Source organism: Tamandua tetradactyla, chromosome 18 (assembly GCF_023851605.1).
Source record: "Tamandua tetradactyla isolate mTamTet1 chromosome 18, mTamTet1.pri, whole genome shotgun sequence".
In the NCBI taxonomy this organism is placed as follows: domain Eukaryota; kingdom Metazoa; phylum Chordata; class Mammalia; order Pilosa; family Myrmecophagidae; genus Tamandua; species Tamandua tetradactyla.
This window is the reverse complement of record NC_135344.1, coordinates 18286010-18308614: the sequence shown is the minus strand read 5'-3', so window position 1 is coordinate 18308614 and position 22605 is coordinate 18286010. Positions and strand designations below refer to the sequence as shown.

The window sequence follows — 22605 nt, the reverse complement described above, 5'->3', positions numbered from 1 at the left end:
TAGCATTTACCACATTAGCACATAGTATATTACTATTAGCACATATAAATTAATAGAGCTGGGCGGGGAATGGGTGTTCCGCCCCTACAGTTTGGAAACACTGGCTAGAAGTAATCTTTTACTCCTGGTTTTGCTTTTGGTTGATTTTCACAGTGAAGTTCCGGCTTTGCAAATCTCTCTGATTTCCGAACCCGAGTATTCCAGCTGGGCGAGGCCCCGCACGGCCTCGGGGACCCGGCGCCACCTTCCTCCCTCCGGCCGCCCGTCGGGTGCCCAGCCAGGGCAGCCGCCGACGCCCTGCGAGCCTCGGCCTCCTCGCGGGACCAGAAGGCCCGGCCGGGCCCTCCGTCCTGAGTCACCCCCGGAAGCCGTGGCCCGGAGCCGAGCGGGCAGCAGCCAGCGGCCGGGCCCAGCAGCGCCGGGCGTCTCGCAGGTACGCGGGCTGGGGGCGCCCGGGCTCCGCCTCCCCAGAGCTCCGGGGGGAGCGCGGACGGTCAGGGGAGAAGGGGAACGAGGGAGGCCGGAGGCGGGAAGCACGGGGAGGAAGAGGAGGGGGAGGAAAGAGGAGCGCGACGGCGGAGGGACCCGGAGTTGATCGGCAGCTCCGCGTGGGTCGTCCTGGTGGGGGTCGGCGAAGGCGGGGGCTGCCTCGGGAGCGGGCGGGGCCTTGGGGACGCGAGAGGCGGGGGTGGGGGGTGGGGGGTGGGGCAGCGCGCATGCGCGCCCGGGCTCGGGGTGGGGGTGGGGGGGGAGCGCGTGCCCGGCGCCCTGTGCGCGGCGCCCGCTTGGTGATCCGCCCGCGGCGGGGCACAGGGGGGCACGGGCAGGAACTTTGCGGATGGGGGGCGAGGACGGTCATCCGCACCGGGCCCCACAAAGAAGATTTCAGCCCAGCCTGGAACTGCTTTGGGGCCTTGGGCTAGACCCGCCGGTGGCCTCGGCCGTCTGGCTTATTAGCTATACCTCTTTCTTTTTTCATTTCCTTTCTTTTATCTTCTCTTCTTTTTACCCCTTCCTTCCTTTTTTACTCTCTCTTTCACTGTTTTCTCTCTCCCTCCCTTCCTTCTGCCTCCTTCTTTTCTTTTCTCTGTCTCTCACATTTATCCTCTTTTCTTCTTCCTTGGCTGTTTCCCATAAACTTGTGAAAGTATTTCTTCACCTGGCCCCCTGCACGTGGGCAGCCGCAGTGGTTACTGTCTCCGTCCTCACTTCCCAGGTTCCCCAGCCCCCAGAGGTCCCGACCCAGCCCGCCTCACTGGGGGCCTCTCAGCCCCCTGCCTCCCCCCCCCCCCCCCCCCCCCGCAAGGAGAAGGCGCTCTGCCCTGACCCGTGGACACACTCCTCCAGTCCCAGTAGATCTCAGCTTGCTGGGTCACCATCTCCGTTCTTCTTGCTCTTACTACTTCAGATACTGGAATTTCATCATAATCAGGGAAATTCCTTCTCCTTTGCCTACACTGTCTGTTCTGAGGAATGTCAATTATCCACACTACCCTGTGCTAATGGCCCCAATCTCTTGCTCTAAACTACTCACCTTATGTCCCCTACCTGCGTTTGCAACATCCCTTGCCAGTGTTTGCTTACAGGTTCAGATGGCATGTCCCACAGATCTCAGATGGAATGCACATCTTCCCCATTCCGATCTGGCTTCTTCTCTAAATTTCCCTGGGACTCATGGTCCACCCTAAGTGTTTGTTTAGCCATGAGCCTCAGAATAGTCCTTCCTTCTGCTTCCTGCATGCTCTGGGATCTCCACCCAGCCTGGCAGTTCTGTCTCCCCCTGCTCTGAAGCAGATGTTTTCTTTGCATTCCTGCGGCTGCAGGCCTATTGGGATAGTTACCCACCCGGCCACTGTCCATACCAAAGAGACAGTGTGAGCCACACTACTTTCTGAAGCTTCAAAGTACTAAGATCAAACACTTGTTTAAAAACCATGTGTGGCTTTCCAGACCATAAGGCTACCTTCAGACTCCTAAACTTCTGTTGGGTGCCTTTCAGCCCGTCTGGCTGCCCCTCTTTTCGCAGGTGACCCTTCAGAGCTGCTCCCCTGGCCCAGCACAAAGCGCACCCTTCCTACTGCATCTGTGCACCCATGCATCCTTCAGCCTAGAATTTACCTCCCCTTTCGCCACCTACAAGACTGGCCTTTTAGAGCCAGCTCCCCAGTCGCTGTGGAAAGCCTTCCCAGGCCTCTGCAGAGAGCTTGTTTTGCTTTCCGACGGGCTTCTGTTGGGCCTTGAATCGTATCCCCTGCCCCCCAAAAGATATATTCAAGCCCAGCACGTCATCAGAATGTGACCTTATTTGGAAATAGGGTCGATTTTTTTACAGCTGGAACTAGGCAATCTATGATGAAGTCATCCTGGAATAGCTGGGCCCTCAATTCACTTTGGTGTCTTTTTAAAGAAGGATAGAATTGCACACAAATAGATGGATTAGAGGGGTTGGGGGGATGCCATGTGACCAGGGCAGCAGACACGAAGGCTCAAGGATTGCCACCAACCCAGCAGATGCTAGGAAGAGGCAAGGAAGGATTCTCCCCCACGTGTTGCAGATGCTAACCTTCAGAACCATGAGACTATAAATTTCTGTTGTTTTAAGCCATCCAGCCCGTGGTACTGTGTTTTAGCAGCCTTAGAAAACTAGGCTCCTTTAGCACTGCATAAATAATCCTATTACAGGGCTCAGGACTGACTAACCTGTGTACTTTTGTGTGTGTCTCCCACTAGGGTGTGAGCCCCAGGTCAGAAATTATGGCGTTTAGTTTTCATTTCCCCCCCAAAATATATAACAGAAGTTCTTAACAAATGCTCCTTGAATAAATTCACTTTTGGTTGTGTTCAAGGAGAAGGGGGAAGTGGAATAGAGACATCAGAGGCATGTGAGGTTCAGAGGGAGAATAATGCCGCATACTTGGTAGCTTCTAGAAGGCTCTCCTTTGAGGCTGAATCAGCCACTCTTTCCGTGAGACCCCAGGACAGTGATTTCCTTGTCCTTGGCCTTGTTTGTTCACATCAGAAAAGAAAACTAATTTATGGTCAATTAATTTTAATGACTTGAAGTAAAAACTTTCTATATTGCTGTGTTTTTATGACACTGCTGAATTGTGGGACAGGCAATCATAGGTCTTATTTGCATCATTTTGAAATTAATTCTTTTTTTGTTTTGGAGAGGAAAGCCCCATTTGGTTTAAAGTGCTAACCCTGTCATGTACAAATGGGACTGGATCAGCAGGAATAACTGGGGGAGGTGGGTTAGTGAATCATTCATTTATCTTGTTCCAGTCCCTGCCTGACCATGAGTGTGATCTGGGCACACCCTCGAGGCACTTCGGTGTGGGAGTGTGTGGAGTGGGTGTGTCATTGCTGTAGGGAGACGCTGATGGGAAATGCCATGGTACTGACCAGCACCTGGATGTCAGAAGGGAATAGAGGTGAGCAAATGAGGTGAAGGAAAAGGAAAGAGGGGAAACCAGAAGTAGGAGTGTGTAAGGAGCTGAGAGCAGTTAAAATTTGGAGTTGAGAGTCGTGTTCACTCCTTTGCCTGGTTCACCCTGAGTCCAAAGCTCTCACACTCAAGTAGGATCACACCCTAAATTATTTATGCCTCTGTCATCTCCAGTTTACCTAATTCTTTTCCTCACTGGATCTCTTTGATAGGTGCTTCTGTCTTGCCCTACGGAGTATGAATATTCCTTGCTGGCTCCTCGGTCTTCATTTTCCCAAATGTCCTGCAGATTGTTTGTGGCTGGGGTGGCCTGGAGGTAGACTGTACCCTGCATGGGGCTTGCCCGCGGCAGACCAGCCTTTCCAAATCTACTGCCCTTGATTACAAGCTTTGCAGTGGAAGGTTCTGGAGAGGCTTTATGATTTGAAGACAGTTAAGGAATGTTAACATTTTGTTCTGTAATACTCTTTTGCTCTATATAATCTTGTATGTAGAGTTCTGTTGTGCAGTTTATTCGTTGATTGCATTTTCTTGGTTGATGTTTCAGCACATTATTTCAAAGAATGTACAATGGTTTGGACTGTGGTTCTGTATTGAAGGCATGGTCTTCATGTTTTTTTTTAATTGGAGACAGTCTTTTGAAAAATATCTTAGGAGGAAGCTTAAAACAAAGTAATTTAACAGTGGAATGCTCTGGTTGAAATAGTTGCCCCCTAACCCCTGCCCCCTGCACTTGGCTCTGCTGTCTTCTCATTGAAGCCCCTGAGAGACCCAGAAATTCCCTCCTAAAGCTTTGATGGAATAGTTTCAAAACTGCTGTAAGAGGTGCTTTTAGTCCACTGAGAAACCAGAAAAAACAAAAAATGATGATATGCTGATTCCCTCTCTAGGTGGAGTTTCCAGCAATTTTCATTTTGCTTCTTTTCTAATTTTCCAAACTGGAATCTATTTTTCTCATGTGGCTTTAGAATTTTCTGAGCTAAAACCATACATACATATAAAAGAAAAGGATCACACAATAGAAAAAAGGTAGCTTGTAGGGTCATGGGACCATGGGTGATTTATCCTTTTATTTTCCAAGATGTCCTCAAGGATAACAGTAGAGGATTCAGACACAGAGATGAGTTGATGAACTTTAATATTTTATTGAGTAGCATCTCAGGTTTCTATAAGATTTCATATAAATTTACAATTAATGCTGGAATTAAAATAATTTGCTAAAAGTTTAACAAATAATCACCAGTTGTAATAACTGCTGATTTAGTAATAAGGCTTCTTTCTGGGAACATCTTTTTCTTCTGCTTTCTGATACCTGTGAATCAAACCTGGGAGCATGCTGCTTAGACCTGGTCCTGGGACACTCCGAGGCTGGACCACCAATTCATGCCTCTCATTCACAGTGACCCCAAGGACTTGAGATGCGGGCTCCCCACTTGACATCATGCCCAGGGCTGGGTAGCCTCTCAGGCCCGTTGCAGTGACTCTGGGGGAAAATGCAGTATCTCTTTGGAGTCCCCCTGTTTTAAAATCAACTTTGTATCTTGCAAATAGCCCATCTTTTAGGTTGGCCTGTCCCAAACAAGCCCTACAAATTTAGCGAAATCTGCCCAGCTCTTTTCACATGACGTGGTGGCAGAAATGTCATTTGTTTTCTTTTTTTTTTTAACAGAGAATTATATTGTTTTTTGCAGAACATTTATTGTGAATTTTGCTGGTGACACTAAACTGAGAGAGGTTTGGAGCAAATAGGGGATGGTAGTGCAATGGTTAAGAATTCAGGATCTGGAATCAAACTGCAGGTTCCAACCCTGCGTTCTTCAGTGACTAGCTGTGCCGCCATGAACATGCTACTTAACCTCTCTCAGTCTCCAGCTCTGTAGAGGGGGTAATGACTGTACTTGTCATGTTGCTGTTAGGATTACGTGAGTTGATACAACATGTTTAGAGCAGTGCCTGGCAAGGAGAAGTGTTAACCACTGGCGCAAAAAGTAAGAGACGAAACAGGTCTCAGAGGGTGTTTGAGCCCCTCCTACAGCCTTGGTGTATCTCCTTCTCTGTCGCTGACCCTTCTGCCTCCCTCTTCAGGGGACCCAGAGCTCCCCTGGGCAGTCAGTACCATCTCTCCATCTTGAGACCCTTAATCCGATCATACCTGTAAAGGCCCTTTTCCCATGTGAGATAACATGGTCCCAAATTTCAGGGATTAGGATGTGGGCATCTTTGGGGGGGCCTGTATTCTGCCCAGTTCCTGGGGGTGCTGATGGTTGATGTGCTTTTGTGTTGTGCTTTTGCTCCAGCCCTTCCCTGATGGATCATCTCTGCGAAGCAAATGGCACTTTTGCCATCAATTTATTTAAAATGTTGGGTAAAGAAGGAGACCTGCAAAATGCGTTTATCTCTCCTCTGAGCATCACCTCTGCCCTGGCCATGGTCTTATTAGGGGCAAGAGGAAACACTGCTGCCCAGATGTGTAAGGTACGTGTGCCTGTCACAGATCAAGAACAGAGGCTTGTTTCTTTGGGGACTTCCACAGAGCTGGCCTTTTCCTACCTTCCCACCAGCTGCTGAAAGCCAGGGCGGTCGCAGTTGTGAGAATGGGAAACGTGGTGATGGAGGAGGGGCAGGTGTGGATAGAAGGGTGGATGGGGCAGGACGGGTAATCTCTCCATTGTGTTTACGGGAGAAATAAAGTAATTATGTTATTTTCTCTAGATAAAAATATCGACATATTATAACAAAATCACACCTTTGATATACTGGGGGAAACTATAATTCTGTTCCACAAAGGCAAAGAATTTTAATTTTGTAACATTTTAAACTTTTGTTAAAATTTGATTTCACATTTAATGCAGCCATGTAAATGACCTTTCAGTAAAATGGATTATTTTTAGTGTTTGGTTATGCATAAGTGAAAGAAGACAGAATACAGCATTTATGGGGACCTTTAATTTTTGAGTTATTTAGAGGAAATATATAACCTAAAGATCTAAAATGGGTTGCATGAGTTTATCTACAAGTGAGGTCGTGGTTAGTACTTTGAAAAATCCTTGTTTGCCTCCCGGCGTCTTAGATTCCCCTGACGACCTAGAGAAAATGTCCCTGAAAACTGCCGTGTGCACATTCTGCTCATAATGTTAGGAGTGCACGGATGCCCACCTAAATCATATCTGTCCATGGGCACCTGTTGGAGATGCCTCAGCAGTGGCTGCTTCCAGCTGCTGGGGATGGCGGGAAGATAAAAACCAACTTCATGCTCATTGGACTTGGCATTTATTCAAAGTCAGGTCTGGAAAATTCCTGTAAAATTACCAACAGAGCATTTTCTATACCTGCTTTTCCTGGATCCCCTAGGCATAAGTGAAAGAAGAAAGAATACAGCATTTATGGGGAACTTTAACTTTTTGAGTTATTTAGTTTCATCCCAGCTGCCTCTCCTTTCTGATCTGTCCCCATCCTGGGTTATCATGGACTGCTTTCCTGGATGGATAAATCTGCCGGAGCAGCGGTTCTCACCCAGCGGTGATTTTGCCCTACAGAGACAGGTGGCCAGGTCTGGAGACTTCTGGATGTCACAGCTGAGGGGTTGTACTGACATCTAGTGGTTTGATGCCAAGGACATTGGGAGACATCTCACAGTGCATCCATGTCACAAGGAATTATCTGCCCGGGACACTGATGGCGCTGAGGTTGAGAGACCCTGCTCTAGATAATTAAACCAAACTCCTTTTAAGAAAAGGAAAAATGTATTTTTAGTAGACAGATTTGTTTGAAGATAGCTCTTTGGGAAGAAAAAGGACAAGGCTAAAAGTCGGTGTCATTGTTTTCTATTAACAGGCACTTTCTTTAAAGGAAGATAGAGATATTCACCAGAGTTTCCAGACACTTCTCACCGAAATTAACAAACCTGGCCCAGAGTATGCTCTCAGAACTGCCAACAGACTCTTTGGAGAAAAAACATGTGATTTCCTTTCAGTAAGTACTCTTCACACATTGATGAAAAAGAAATTAAAAACAGAATGGAAACCACAGAACACCAGGGAATATAACTCTACTGCCTTAAATATGTGCTTGGAATTACACTTCTCTAATTATAACTTTCAATTTTAGCATTGCTTCTAAATTGTGTCTTTCAAAAATTGTTTCTGATCCAGCCCTCCTTAATGCCAGTCTCATATGTCCATCACCCTCTCATCCAGACACGCTTCTCCCCAGGCTCCCTGCCCCTGTGTGACAACATTATCCAAGTGCTGTGCAAGGCAGAAGCTTGGCCATCCGGGGCACCTCCCCAAGGTCACCTTGGGTTGACCTGTGGCTTCTGCGGAGAGGCCTCTGAAGGTCTCTGAAATTCGCCCCCTCTCCTGAGTTGCCACTGCCTTTATCAGAGTTCTGATCCTCCCCATTTGGTCTATACTATTATTTTAATTGCTTCCTCTCTGGTCTGTTTGAGTCCAGCCTGGTCTCCTCTCTATCTCAGAAATCCCCATTATTGACAGAAGAGTCTTTCTGAAGAAACTTCTGGTCACGAAACTGAGGTTTTAGAAATGAGTAGCCTCTCTATCCTTCACCAGGTGATTCCAAAGTTCCTTAGTCCAGTAAAACCCTGCCATAATGCCATAAGTGAAGTTAAAAACTTTGTACCACATACTATACAGGGTGATGCTTGTCAGGTAGTGGGAAGGTAGGGGCAGCCTGGCCTTCCTATGACTGAGCATCCCACGGGTCCTTCTGTCAGACCCAGTTGTGCCCCTGTCCTGGTTGCTGCTGGGTGCAGCCCCATGGAGCTTGCCTGCCCTAGGCTTACATCTCGGTATGGAGGATTCCAGATCCTTCAGCTTGCCAGATCTTCCAGGCCATGTACCAGTGATTCCAGGGACTTTCTGGTTAATTGGTTTTCAGCTCTGAATATCATCCTGCTCTTTGAATATTGTCATTGGAGAAGATTGGGGTACAAGGAAGCCCCCCTCCCCTGCCCCCAGGCTTTCTCAGCTGCTTAGCTCCTCCTCCCTTCTCCAGCCTTTCATTCTGTGGAATCTAAAATATTAGAGAACAAGGTATGCATAGAAGACATGAGCTAAATGTCAAGCACGTTCTATCTGAAACCAAGTTGTCATGGGTTATCTCTGGTTTTTATGTATTGCATGTAAGACCCTTCTTGATTTGGGTCATCTCCTGCTGCTGTGTTTTCCCTAATACCCTCCCTTCCCTGACACATGCACACAGTGTATGCACACATGTGTGCGCATGTGCACACACACATACAGACACACACACACACACACTGTGCCCCAGACCTCACCTTCCATCCCCCAGGGACCTGCCTTGGTTCACGTTCCCCCAAGCCGCCATGTTGTTCAGACCTAAAATGCTATTTCTTTTTTTTTGTCAACTTGGAGATCTATGATTTCTTGATAATCCAGTCCCACTCTGAAGACTCTGGATCATTCAACAAATATGTTTCAGACACAGTGGTTGGTGCTGATGCTACAATAGTGAGTGAACGAAAGAAAGTTAGACTGTCTAGGGGGAGGCAGACAGTCGAACAGAAAGCCAGCCTGGAGTGCATGTACTTGACAGGGACGCACACGGGCTGTCTTTAGCATGGCTACTCCAATCCCCATTCTCATAACACCTCTCAGCACTGGGTGGAGACCTGGTGCCTCTCAGCAGATGGTGCAGTGTCATGTGTTCAGCTTTGTACCAGGCACAATGTGGTGCTCAAGAACTTTCTGTTCATTGAATGAACGGTCCTCAAATACAGCAAGGCCTGTGCAAGCATTTATGGTACAAGCATGTGAAGAGGGGAAAAACATGTTTTCAAAGTTGTGGAAACCTTTGCAAAATCAGGCCAAACGTACTATCTTGCTCTCTGCAGGCCTTTAAGGAATCCTGCCGGAAGTTCTATCAGGCAGAGCTGGAGGAACTGTCCTTTGCCAAAGATGCAGAAGAGTCCAGGAAGCACATAAATGACTGGGTCACAGAAAGGACTGAAGGTGAGAGATTTTCATTTCAGTGACCTGGAGTTGGGAAGGAGTGAGGCTGAGATTGGCAGGGGCCAGACAGTGGTGTGGACTCAGGACCCTGGGACCAGAGGCCTGCTGGAGCGTGTGCCAGGCACCCAGCCCTGGGATGCCATTCTGTCCCTTCTCCTGGGCTTACTGGGTCATCAAGTGATGGTTTTTTATTTTATTTTATTTTTTAAACTTTTTTTATTAATTAAAAAAAATTAACAAACAAAACATTAAGATATCATTCCATTCTACATATACAATCAGTAATTCTTAGTATCATCACATAGTTGCATATTCATCATTTCTTAGAACATTTGCATTGATTTAGAAAAAGAAATAAAAAGACAACAGAAAAAGAAATAAAATAACAGAGAAAAAAAAAAGATTATACATACCATACCCCTTACCCCTCGCTTTCATTTATCACTAGCATTTATCTTACCCTATTTCTATCTCCTGATGGTCTCTGTTACCAATGACATATTCCAATTTTATTCACTAATGTCGGTTCATATCAGTGAGACCATACAGTATTTGTCCTTTAGTTTTTGGCTAGTCTCACTCAGCATAATGTTCTCTAGGACCATTCATGTTATTACATGCTTCATAAGTTTATTCTGTCTTAAAGCTGCATAATATTCCATCGTATGTATATACCACAGTTTGTTTAGCCACTCGTCTGTTGATGGACATTTTGGCTGTTTCCATCTCTTTGCAATTGTAAATAATGCTGCTATAAACATTGGTGTGCAAATGTCCGTTTGTGTAAGTGATGGTTTTATAAAAATATTCAAAGCTATGTCTCAGACCCCCTCCTCTCTGGGCAATGCTGGAAAATCCACAAATGCTTCTTCTTTGTGGTCTGGCTTCTCTCAGGGAAGACCATGCCATGCCCCTAGGTTCCATTACATCATGGTTTAGACTGGACGGAATTTCATATTCTCTCCTTGAGGTGATTTGAAGACCCCACTGGTTTCGTCTGCTGCTCTCTCCCTCCCTTTTAACTTGGCCATGGCTGTTTTTTTTCAGAAGCTGTGACCTTTTGTGAATGTGTTTCCTATTGTGAAGCTGCAGCTTCTGTGGAGCGTGCCATGTGCCCTGTCAGGACCACGCTTATCTCCCCAGAAATGTTTCTGCCAGTTCTTGCCTTAAGTCCTCACTAAACAAAGATGTGCTCATATGCACCCTGAGTACTTAATATGTAATTTAGAGATCTCCCCCAAATGGGGGGGGGGATTAAATTCTATCACTTATTTCTTCATGTGTCAGCCTGGCCCCCATTACTCCATCCACCCCATCTTTCTTGCACAGCCACTGTGTGCCAGGCAGCGGTGGGACCCACGGAAGGGAAGAGCCTCTCACTTTTCCATATGCCATCTGCCCAGTGGCCTCGTGCTCTGCAGGCCGTCCTGTAGTACTGCATCACGCCAGGGACCTGGAGCTGCTTCCCACCTCATCCTCCCTATACCAGTCACCTCCCACTCACAGCTGCTCACACCCTTCCTTCCATCAGGCTGTCCCAGAATGTTAGAGCCGAAGGAGATTGCCTCATTGTCCCTCTTGATGGACAGCTCGACTTGGGCCCCTCCATTCTAGCTCCTCTAATTCCTTTGCCCCAGTGGCTTGTTTCAGGTAGTGTGCTTTCTCTCATGTCCAGGCCTCTGTGCCTCCGTCCTTAGGAAGCCTCTCCTTATTGAAATGAGATGTAAAGATTGGCAGAGAGCAGAGATTCTCAACCAGGGCTGCTTTTGCCCTCCCCATCCCCCACCCCCCACCCAGGGAACATTTGGCAATGGTCGAAAACATTTTGGGTTGTCATAGTGGGGGAAGTGCTACTGGAGAAGCATCCTTCACCTCACAGGACAGCCTCCCCTGCGCCCCCCGCCCCCGCCACCCCAACAACAGAGAATTATCTGGTCTAGAACGTCACTAGTGCCCAGTCGAGAGTCCATTGTCAGAATCAGGACTCCTGGGTTATATCCTCAAGCCTGCCACTTGCCATCTGTGTAAACTTGGCCGAAAGTCAGGCCCCGGCTCTGAACTTGAATTTCTTCACTGGTGAGTTGAGGACAAAATGACGATGGCCCTGGCTGCTTTGAGATGCTCGTTTAGGGGGTGAGTGAGGTGCCGTGCGTGGGTGCACTGCTCAGCCCCAACCCTGGCCCAGTGGCCACGGGAAACCAGGACTCATCTTCACTCCCACCAAGCATTCGATTTAGACTTCAAGGGGATTTCTGTAATATCATGTTTTCTCCACCTAAAACAGCAATAAACTTCACTCTTATTCATTACAGGTAAGATTTCCGAGGTGCTGGACGCTGGGGCAGTTGATCCCCTGACAAAGCTGGTCCTGGTGAATGCCATCTACTTCAAAGGACAGTGGAATGAGCAGTTTGACAGGAAGCACACAAGAGGGATGCCCTTTAAAATGAAGCAGGTAGGGTCATTCTTTTGTAGATACGCTGCTATTGACCTGAAGTAAAAAGGTGGAGAAGATTTTGAAGGGGAAAAAATCATCTATTTCAAGGTATCTTGTTTATTTCTGAACAGATTTGAGGCCCCCAATCTTTAATTGGGGGTGGGGAGTGTTCTAGTTTGCTAACTGCCGAAATGCAATATACCAAAAACAGAATGGCTTTTAAAAAGGGGAATTTAATAAGTTGCTAGCTTATAGCTCTAAGGCCAAGAAAAATGTCCCAATTAAAACAAGTCTATAGAAATGTCCAGTCTAAGGTATCCAGGGAAAGATACCTTGGTTCAAAAAGGCCAGTGAAGTTCAGGGTTTAACACAGTCCTCTCTCATCTAGAAGGGCACATGGTGAATATAGTATCATCTGCTAGATTTCTCTCCTGGCTTCCTGTTTCATGCAGCTCCCCGGGAGGCATTTTCCTTCTTTATCTCCAAAGGTCACTGGCTGGTGGACTCTGCTTCTCATGGCTATATCATTCTGCTCTGCTGTCTCTGAATCTCCTTCATTCTCCAAAATGTTTCTTCTTCTATGGGACTTCAGAAAGTAATCAAGACCCACTCAAATGGGTGGAGACATGTCGTCACCTAATCCAGCTTAACAATCACTCTTGATTAAATCACATCTCCAGGGAGATGATCTGATTACAGTTTCGAACATACAGTATTGAATAGGGATTATTCTGCCTTTATGGAATGGGATTTTGATTAAAACATGGCCAGCACAGGGAGAAAACCTAAAACAATTTGTACATCAATATTCTGTTTTCCCATCCTTGATCAAATCTGTCTTGTATCTCTATCCATGTTATTTGGATCAGAAGAAACTTTCTCCCAAGCCTTGGAACAAGAGGTGGTCAACACTTATTTATTATGCTGTCACTATCATATTCACTTAGATAACTTCTTGCCATGTCGGTGACTGCTACACCTATTTATTGCCTTCGAATTCATCGCTATGCAATTCCAGGCTCAAGACAAAAAAATGTTAGCAGCTATTAAGGCTAACTTTGAAACCACATTTCCACATTCCTTTTTTGAATGTGACAATGGCTGGGCCCATAGCTGTTAGCTTGGACTTTGGCCTCCATCAACTGGGTAATAACATGTTGCTCAAGGAGATGGAATTGTAGAGTGTATTTGGGAAAAAAAGCATATTTGATGCAAGTTTAGACATCTTGTCAAGCCCTTACCCAAGAATACCTAAGCCATAATACTGGTGATATAATTTGGCAGCTTTTCAGAATAAAAATATAACTCCTGTTGGTCTCTTTATTTTTTTAATCAAACCTTTGAGACCAAAGACCTGATCATTACTTAATCTTCCTCTTAACGTGGAAAAGGATTTTTTAATGATCAAGTCCATGGGAATGCTTCTCAATGCATCAGCTCTAAAATTTAGAAAAAATACAAGACTTCTTCTAAAAAAAAAACATAAGAGAGTTCATGTCTCTCCATGTCCGCCAACCTACTCTCTCTCACCTGGCAATATCTGTTTTTTTGGAACAATAGCAGTGTTTACTCAACACTAAGCTGTACTAATATAAAAAGATGTTATATCTGTCTGCATAAAATGCACTGAAATGATACTGCTTTTGTATGTACTTTGGAGGTTCTTCGAGTTAGATGCATCTTATTTTTAGTCAACTGGGTTTGTTTTTTGGTAATCTAGTTTTAATTCCATGTTTTCTATTAGGAGAAAAAGACAGTGCAGATGATGTTTAAGGAAGCCACCTTCAACCTGGGCTACGTGGAGCAGGTGCGCATGCAGGTCCTGGAGCTGCCCTATGCTGGCGGGGAGCTGAGCATGATCATCTTGCTGCCCAACGACGACGTGGATCTTGGCACGGTGAGCCTTGGGCGATTACTGTCCTAGCGCCTGTGGATTCCAGCTGGAGCTCATTTCTCCAGTCCATCCACCAGATAGCATTGGAAGAGTTTCCAGGTTAGGGTTCATACATGTAGGATGGATGAACACCACCGCCTGCCTTTTGGTGACCATGTGTTTGCATTTCTGTTGGGTATATATACAGGAGTAGAGTTGCTGACAAGGTCCAATTTTGATAAAGCTAAAAAGAGTGAGTTCCACAAATAGAGAACATGATTCTTAGTTATGAAGGGAGGGGCTAGTTGTCAGCCCAATCATGATTGAACAAAAGTCCCAGAAGGAGGGTAGAGATTGATCTGGGGAGGGTTTCTCAAACATTGATGTGCATATAAATCTCTTGGAGATCTTGTTGAAAGGCACATTTTGATGGAGTGGGTCTGCGTTTCTGATAAGTTTCCAGGTGATGCAAATGATTCGTTCCATGGGCTGCACTTTGAGTGGCAAGGGTCTAAAGTACAGTGAGGAATTTATGATGGTAGACAGGAGGAGTGAGGCCTCTTCTCATGACAGAAAAGGAAATGAGTTCAGGATGAGAGAAAGAAAATTTGTAAGCGGGAGATGGAGGTGCTCTCGGGGTGGGGGTGGGGTAGGGGCAGGGAGAGTCCTGATTTATAACGTCTGCCGATTCCTGGAGTGTAAACATTTCTGTCATGGTTGATTTTGGGCTACCGAATGTTTAACCAAGACTCTCCCCAGCTCGTGAGAGCTCGTTCCCTCACAGTGTTACACCCCAGGGGCAGGGCCTGCCTGGTTTCCCTGGTTTCTCTCTCATGGGATCTGAAGGCTCTTGCTGTGAATCAAATCTGAAATCTGTCATAGTTACTTTAGAAAAAAAATTAGCAGAGCCTAGGAATAGAGCTAACATCAAAATGGCATCACTAGAGAGGAACACTTTCCAGGTTCTGGTCGGTAAAGGGAGGAGGGAGAAGCAAGTGGAGGCCCTTTGCCCCCCTGCCTTTATCCTTCCTTGTGGATAAATCTAGTGCGTGATGGTCTTAGAGCATTTGAAGCTGACTCCAGAGAAGACAGTTAGGTTGGTATGTGAGAGCAATCCAGGATGCTCTAAGGACCAGCCTGTGAAACTCCACTCTTGCTTCATCTACCCCCACCCCACCAAGGACCCCATCACCCTCCCTGATCAGAAGAGACTTGGTTTCCCCTTCTCCCAGCACAGTTCTGGGCTGTGCTCTTTGTCTCTTTGTCAAGCCATCTCTCTGATGCACATTAGTGTGCTTTGCAAGGACATTAATGTCATCAATTGGCTATGAGGATTTGCTAAACCAGGTCACATTCCAAATGAATGTGGTGCAAATAGTCCCAATTTGAAATCTCTGCCAATCTCAAGTCTTTTCTAGCTGTCTTAGTCTTGTGTCCATAGCATGGGAAAAAATAACAATTTGGGAAAACTCTTGAAATGTTTATAAGAAGAAAATGACTTGTAGGTGTCTTAGGCTAGAACTCAGCATCTGCGTGAGTGAAGGGTCATACATATGTGTGTGGACATGTGTGTGTTGTCATCTAGAGTTTAAGATTTGTTGGTTTGTTCCTCCAGGTGGAAAAAGAACTCACCTATGAGAAGCTCAGAGCCTGGACCAATCCAGAAAAGATGACTAAGAGTAAAGTTCAGGTGTTCCTTCCCAGGCTAAAGCTGGAGGAGAGTTATAATTTGGAGTCTGCTCTTCAAAGTTTAGGAATGACTGATGCTTTTGAGGAAGCCAAGGCTGACTTTTCTGGAATGTCATCTAGAAAAAATGTGCCTGTGTCCAAGGTTGCACACAAGTGCCTTATCGAGGTCAATGAGGAAGGCACCGAGGCGGCCGCCTCCACCGCTGTGGTCAGGAATACCCGGTGCTGCAGAGTGGAACCAGTGGTTTGTGCAGACCACCCTTTCCTTTTTCTCATCCAGCAGAACTCAACCAGTTGCATTTTGTTCTTGGGCAGGTTCTGTTCTCCATAAAGAGGTGCAGTTGTTGAACATGGCTCCTTTTGGTTTAAATTCTGTGTGATCAAATTGGTGCTGTGATTCCAAAACCAAAATAAAGTGTGTGTACTTGGGTGGTTTGTGAATGTCTTTCCTAAATATTCCACACCCCTGGGAATAATGGAGTCCTCAGATGTGTGAAGGTTGAAACAAGAAGGCGAACGTTTGGGGTGCCTTGTGTTGGTTCTTCCCTCACCTTCATACAGAGGATGGCCAGCTCCCCTCCATTATTTGTAGGTGTCCAGGGGAAACATCTTAAGGAATCACAATCCAGCCTTCTATGTACTCTTGCATCCTGGTATGTGATCTCTAGCACTGCTTCTGCAGTGCCCTCAGGCTCCCTGGGAGGTGTCAGGGCACTGGGTGCCTTGTTCCTGAAACCAGAGATCTTGAGATGTGTACACTGCAGCCACCCAGTGTCTCATAAGCAGTTGAGATACGTGTCACTCTCCCTCTCAGTATCACTCACACAGCCCTGTGTGTCCGGAATATCACAGAGTCTCTCATGAAAAAACTTCTACTAGATCCTGTTTCCATAAGAGAAACCTTCAGTTACCAGTCAGGGTCCTGGGCTTTAGGACTGGACTAGGAAGTAGATCTTTGAAACAAATGCCATGCAGGCCTCTCCCTTCCTTTTCCTCCTGAAACACAGCCAAACCCCAAAAAGAACCTTCACAACAAACGACTCCTGGAAGCAGTGGCCTCTAATGAATCACATATGCTCAGATGTGGCCCAGGCCGTACTTAAGGACCTCATGCATTAGTATTTTCTTCAGACTACAAAGAAAACATAGCACCGAGGCTATGAGGGATGTGAAATGTGACGACCCACTCAACCGCTTTGCCATCCTTTCCCCCTTCAGATCCTATGAGGCAGGTTCGAAGTCCTAGTTGGATTCCAAGAATAATGGAAAGTCTATTGGGTAATCCATCTCCACAAAGGTCTGAATGGGAGTTAATGGGCCAGCCCTGCACCCAGAGGATTGTTCTAGTTCTTCTTCTTGATTAGCTGTCACACTTATTTTCACATGTATAATCTCTCCACTTCCTTGGGTGTTTAAGTTGATGAGTTTTGACATATGTATGCACCCATCACTCTTCACCCCAATTGAAAAATAAACATTCCCATCATGCGCAACTGTTTCCCAATGTCTCTTTGCAACCCAATCCCCAACCCCCACCATCGGTAACCACTCATCTGCTTTGTGTCTCTATTGCATTTTCTAGAATTTAATATAAAACATTTGTGTAAATAAGATTCTGTGCTGTGGCAGAAAAATGTAACCTATAGAAAAGCATACAAAGGAAAAATAAGTCATTCACAATTCTACCACCCAGAAATCATCACTGTGAACACAGTGTAATGGTCAGGTTCATGTGTCAACTTGGCCAGGTGATGGTGCCCAATTGTCTGGTCAAGCAAGCACTGGCCTAACCATTACTGTAAGGACATTTCCTGGACTTAAGTCGATTGCATCTGTGGCTGATCACATCTATGATCATTTCGCAGTGAGAGAATCCAAGCAGCTGGTTTTATCCAACAGTTGAAGACTTTTAAGGTGATGACTTCAGCAGTAGGAAGAGAGAACTTTCGTCTTTATTTCAGCCAGCCAGCCTTTCCTGAAGAATTCATCAAAGACCTTAATTGGAATTGCCGGTTTGCAGACTGTCCTATGGAGTTTGGACTCACGCATCCCCACAGTTGTGTGAGATACTTTTATGACAGCTCATATTTACAGATATTTCTTGTTAGTTCTGTCTCCCTAGAGAACCCTGCTTAATGCATATGTGTGTGTGCGTGTTTTATATATATATGTATCTTTCTCTTTTAATGTATGCAAATATAAAATTAAAGGCGTATTTAACACAAGTCGATCATATTCTTCTGTAGACTACTTTCACTCCGCTTACGTGAACCTTCTCATTTGCACCGCATGCTGATCAGACTCTGCTTCCTCCCCTCGACTCTACACCCTTCTTTTACAATTTTTGGGAACCCAATCTCCCTAGAAGGCCCTTGTGTTTCCTTTGGCACCTTCCTGAGAACTAAAATTCATGGGAGATTAGAATGGCTATTAAAGAACAAGGAGTTGGAGACAGTAACTTCTTTCATTTTCCTTCTGGTGCTGAGCTTGGATTTTTGCCTACAAGAAATTCAAAGATGATGATCATTAATTTGAGTTCTCTAATTCAACATTTTCCTTAAGGTGGCCTGCTGCCTAGACCCATGGGATGGACATCAGTATATAAAATAGAAATTTTTACTAATCCACAAGAAGATCCAAGCCAAAAGCTTTGAGTAGACTGGCCTAGGTGGATCAAGGGCACTATACTCGCCTCTAGTATGGGACAGATTACCCATGTCCATTGATGGGAAGAAGTCGCATCTCTGAGTCCTACTCAGCACTTCAGCCCATCATCATAGCAGTCACACTTTTGTGTATTAGCTGATTGAATAGGGGAGCCAAGAATGGCACACAATTGAAAATTTAACAAGGGCTCTTCATAAACTTGTGCCCCAAATAAGCATAGTGCTATGGAAGCCAGGTTCGAATTCCAAAAAGTTTACCAGTTGGCTTCTCCTTCTCCTTCCTGACCCCCATCCTCCTTCTGAGAGGAGGAATTGATCTTTATGAGAAACTATTGGGATTAGCTGCTCCCTTCTGCTTTACTCTCCGGATGCTGTGTGTGTGTATGTGTGTGTGTGTGTGTGTGTGTGTGTATGTGTGCATCTGTCAGTTTCATTGACAGTTCGAGACTCAGGCTGGTTTGATCTGCTGCCACCACTGCCTTTAGCCAATTACCTTAAAAATTGGATCTATTTCTTGGATGAAGAACAACAATCAATGCATTTTCCTCCAACTTAAAATATTTATGAGCTTAAGATGCAAAAAAAAGTACAATCCCAACATTGTCATGTACCAGGTCAATAAACATTTAGGGAAGCACTGAAGTGCTTCCCTAAGCATTTCTCTTTATTCTTCATTTCCAGACTGCACGTGAACTCTATCTCTGAAGCAAATGGCACCTTTGCCACCCATCTTTAAAAGATAGTCTGTCAAGATAACCCTTCACACAGTGTGTTTGATTGTCCTGTGAGCATCTCCTCTGCCCTGGCCATGGTCTTCCAGGGGACAAAAGCAAATAGCTTCCCAGATGGCCCAGGTATTTGCACCTGTCACATAGGAGAAGGGCCTGGCTTGGCTGTCATCCAGCTTTACACCGTACTCTCCAGGACTGCTGATGAGGGAGGACTGGGTGAGTGGTGCCTGTTGTGTGTCTGTGTGTACACACACACATACACGTGTTCACATTCTACTTATGATGTGAAATGAAGCTGTAATACCAGAAGAAATACTTTGTTATTATTTTTTCCTTCATTAATAAGTAGTTAAATCCCATTATAAAATTAATTTTTACAAAAGTATGAAGAAGAAAAAAATCCCTGTGGACCTACTACCCAAAGACAATTCACCCTTATTAATGTTAATCATTTCCCTCCAGTCTTTTTTACCCATTGCACAAAATGGTCACTAATGTCCTTCTTAGTTTTGAATTCAATAGACACCTAGTTTCTCCAAAATAGTTGACACTGTTGAAGATTTGCTCACCTAAATAGATTTTTGCCTTGGACCACGGTTTCCATTCTAACTTCCTGGCCCCTTTTTCATGTAGTTTCATCCTCTGGCCCTTTTTCTCTGCCATGTCTTTAAATGTTGCTATTCCTTGCTGTGCTGCTTGGCCATCTTTCAAGCTCTTTCTTCCAGGTTGTTGTCCTCCCCTCCAATGACCTAATTGCAAGCCCAAAGCTTGTGAGTTTCAGATCTGTATATTTGGCTCAGATTTCTCTCCTACTCCCGACCTCAATCTCCAACTTCCCATCTGATACTTTCCATGAACATCCAACAAGTGCCTCTATCTCAATTTATCCATCTCTAAATCCATCACCCATCTTCCCAGCTTTCCTTCTTGAATTTTCAGCTCTGGCAATGGGGAGACTAGAAGAAACAAATTTGCTTTATCAATTTTGCATACTCAGGACCTAGCCTGAGTTGGATTAAATATCAGTTGGATTAAAATCAAGGTAGGACGACAACCTGTTTTCCCCCGTCAGACCATAAGAAAGCTTCTTGCGTTTGTCATTCTGGTGTACAAATTTTGATAATATCTTTCTGATGTGACTTACAGACCACCATTATCATTTACCTGATTCAGTTAAAGCATTATTAGCTTATCTTCCTTCCTTGTCTTGCCTTCTCCAACCCATTCTCTACATCGCAGTCAGGGAGTCTTTTTTAAAGGTAAATCTGGGTCATACTAGCTGCTATAGCATAAATCACAGACTCAGAAACTGAACACAATAGACACGTATTTCTTGTTTACATAGAGCTAAATATGGCTGTTTCAAGTGGTGATTTAGAGACTAGGATCCTTCCACATTCAAGCTTGACTTCTAAGGTCATTGGAGAAGAAGATACAGGTAGAAAAGAAGAAGGAATGATGGTTATGGAAGTGACACACATCACTTCTGTTTGCATTCTGCTGCCTAGATCTCAACTTCGTGTCCCCACCTAATAACACAGGACCCTAGAAAAGTGACCCAGCTGTTTGCCCAGGTAAAAGAGGACTTGGCTTTTGTGATCAGCTATTGGTAGTTTCCCACTGGTGTTAAGATAAAAATTAAGCTCTTTAATAGGGCTAACAAAGTCCCTACTGATTTAATCCATTCACCTCTCCATCCTTTGTCATTTCTGTTACATATTACTAAAGAAAGTAGTGCATATGCCACACTGCCAAAAGCAGTAGAATCCTTGATAATACATGACAAATGAATGATGGATATAAAATTCAGCATTTGGAAAATGCAACAATAATAATTGCTTCAGGCAAGAGCCATTAAAATGGTTAAAACAACAGGGTATGATGAAAAACAGGATATTTGTATATTCTCATTGTATCTCTCAAGGTATTTGTTAATTTAAAAGGGAAGATACTTATTTGCAGCTGAGAAACCTGCCAAGTACCCATTTATTTGATCAATTAATGTTAATATCAACAAGAATGTGACAAACTGCCATTTTATCCATCCTGATATGATAAACTAAGAAGGAGAATGCCACTCCTGTGGTATTCTTATCAAAATCCTTAACCCAAAATCAAGTGGGGATGCATCAGATACCATCAAATAGAGGGATATTCTACAAAATAATTGGCCAGTACTCTCTCAAAGTGTCAAAATTATGAAACACAAAGAAGGGTTGGAGAGCTGCCCCAGAGAGAAGTGATTTGCAACTTGTGAGCACAGGTTTGGGCTCTGGGCAAGAAAAAGACAGTAGGGGAACAATCAGTGAAATTTGGAAAGGGTCTGTTAATTACACACGATTGCATGAATGTTGAATTCCTGATTTTGATGATTATATTGTGTTGTTGGAGAATATGAGATAAGGGAAAAAGGAATTATTTGTAGTATTTTTTTGCAATGCTTCAGTAAGTCTGAAATAATTTAAAAAATTGTATAAAGTTATTTCCATATACTAGTAAAAAACAGAATATAAAATTAAAATATAATATATTTAGGAAAGCACGAAACATCGAGTACCTAGAAACAAATTTAATAAACAATGGGTAATAGCTACGGGAAAATTATTAAATTTTATTGAGAAATCTTAAAGTACTAAATAAGTGAAGCTGTGTTATGTTGTAATGGATTGACAACTCAATACAACAGGTGAAACCAATCCTACTCTGACTACTCCCTGCCAGAAGGGTGGAAACATCTGGCAGTTGAAGTGAGGTCATTGACTAAGGGCCTGGAAATGCTTCCCATTTTGACCTGCTGGTGGTTATATAGGTGTGGGTAAATGTCAAAAGTAGCTATTATGATTCATGCACTTTTTTTCAGGTGAGTTATACTTCAATGAAATAAAAAAATAAAACAAATCTCTTGGGTACAGCTAAAACAAAACTTAGTGGGAAGTATGTAGGTTTTCACGTCAATATTGGAAAAGAAGTAAGACTGAAAAGATAACCTAAGCAACCAATTTAAGAGATTAGAAATACACAAGTGGAATAAACCCAAATGTTGCAGAAGTAAGGACATATTAAGGATGAAATAATACATTTATGAAATGGAAACAAGAGGTAAAATAGAGAGGTTCAAAAAATCTAAAGTTGCTTCTTTGAAAAGATAAATGGAACTCTAGTAAGATTAATCAATATAAAAAAGAGATGGCATAAATTAACAGTTTTGGAAATGAAAAATGAGACATGGTTATAGTTGCAACAGAGATTAAAATATAGTAAAATAATGCTATAAACAACCTTAATTTGAAAACCTGAGTGAAACAGAAATGTTCCCAAGAAGATATACAATCTATAAAACTGAGTTATAAGAAAAAGAAACCCTGAATGGTCCTGTAAACATTTAAAAACTTCAACCAGTAGTTTAATATTTTCTCACAGAGAAAACACCAGTCATGAATGATTTTACGCATTAATTTCAACAAAATAATGAAAGAAGGGAGAATCCTAGATTTACAAAAATAATACCTTAACATTATCTAAAAAATGAAAGAGTAGCCCTCAACTAATGTTATAAGGCTAACAAAACTTTGATACCAAATCCAGATGTGAATGGTACAAGAAAGGAAAATCACAAGCCAGTCCCATCAACTAGTAAATATTAGATATCTTTTAAATGAAATAGTAACAAATCGAACTGGCATCATAAAAAAGATAATACACCATGATTATGTTCAATCATGGAATGGAAGGTTGGGTTAGCATTTAAAAATTCATTATTGTGCTTTTCCA

The 22605-nt window shown here is 44.1% G+C and overlaps 1 protein-coding gene across 2 annotated transcripts; it reads left to right on the top strand.

The window, feature by feature from the left end:
- The first annotated feature begins 254 nt into the window (after nucleotides 1-254).
- On the top strand, nucleotides 255-15866 carry SERPINB8 (serpin family B member 8). 2 transcript variants are annotated; one of them, XM_077136115.1, is made up of 7 exons: nucleotides 255-433; nucleotides 5746-5923; nucleotides 7283-7420; nucleotides 9321-9438; nucleotides 11751-11893; nucleotides 13620-13772; nucleotides 15364-15866. In XM_077136115.1, exons 2-7 carry the CDS (start codon nucleotides 5756-5758, stop codon nucleotides 15766-15768), a joined length of 1125 nt encoding a protein of 374 aa, XP_076992230.1. In that variant the 5' UTR covers nucleotides 255-433; nucleotides 5746-5755; the 3' UTR covers nucleotides 15769-15866. The 2 variants fall into 2 exon arrangements, with proteins under 2 accessions (XP_076992230.1, XP_076992229.1); XM_077136114.1 differs by lacking the exon at nucleotides 255-433 and adding an exon at nucleotides 3312-3434.
- Nucleotides 15867-22605: the final 6739 nt, after the last annotated feature.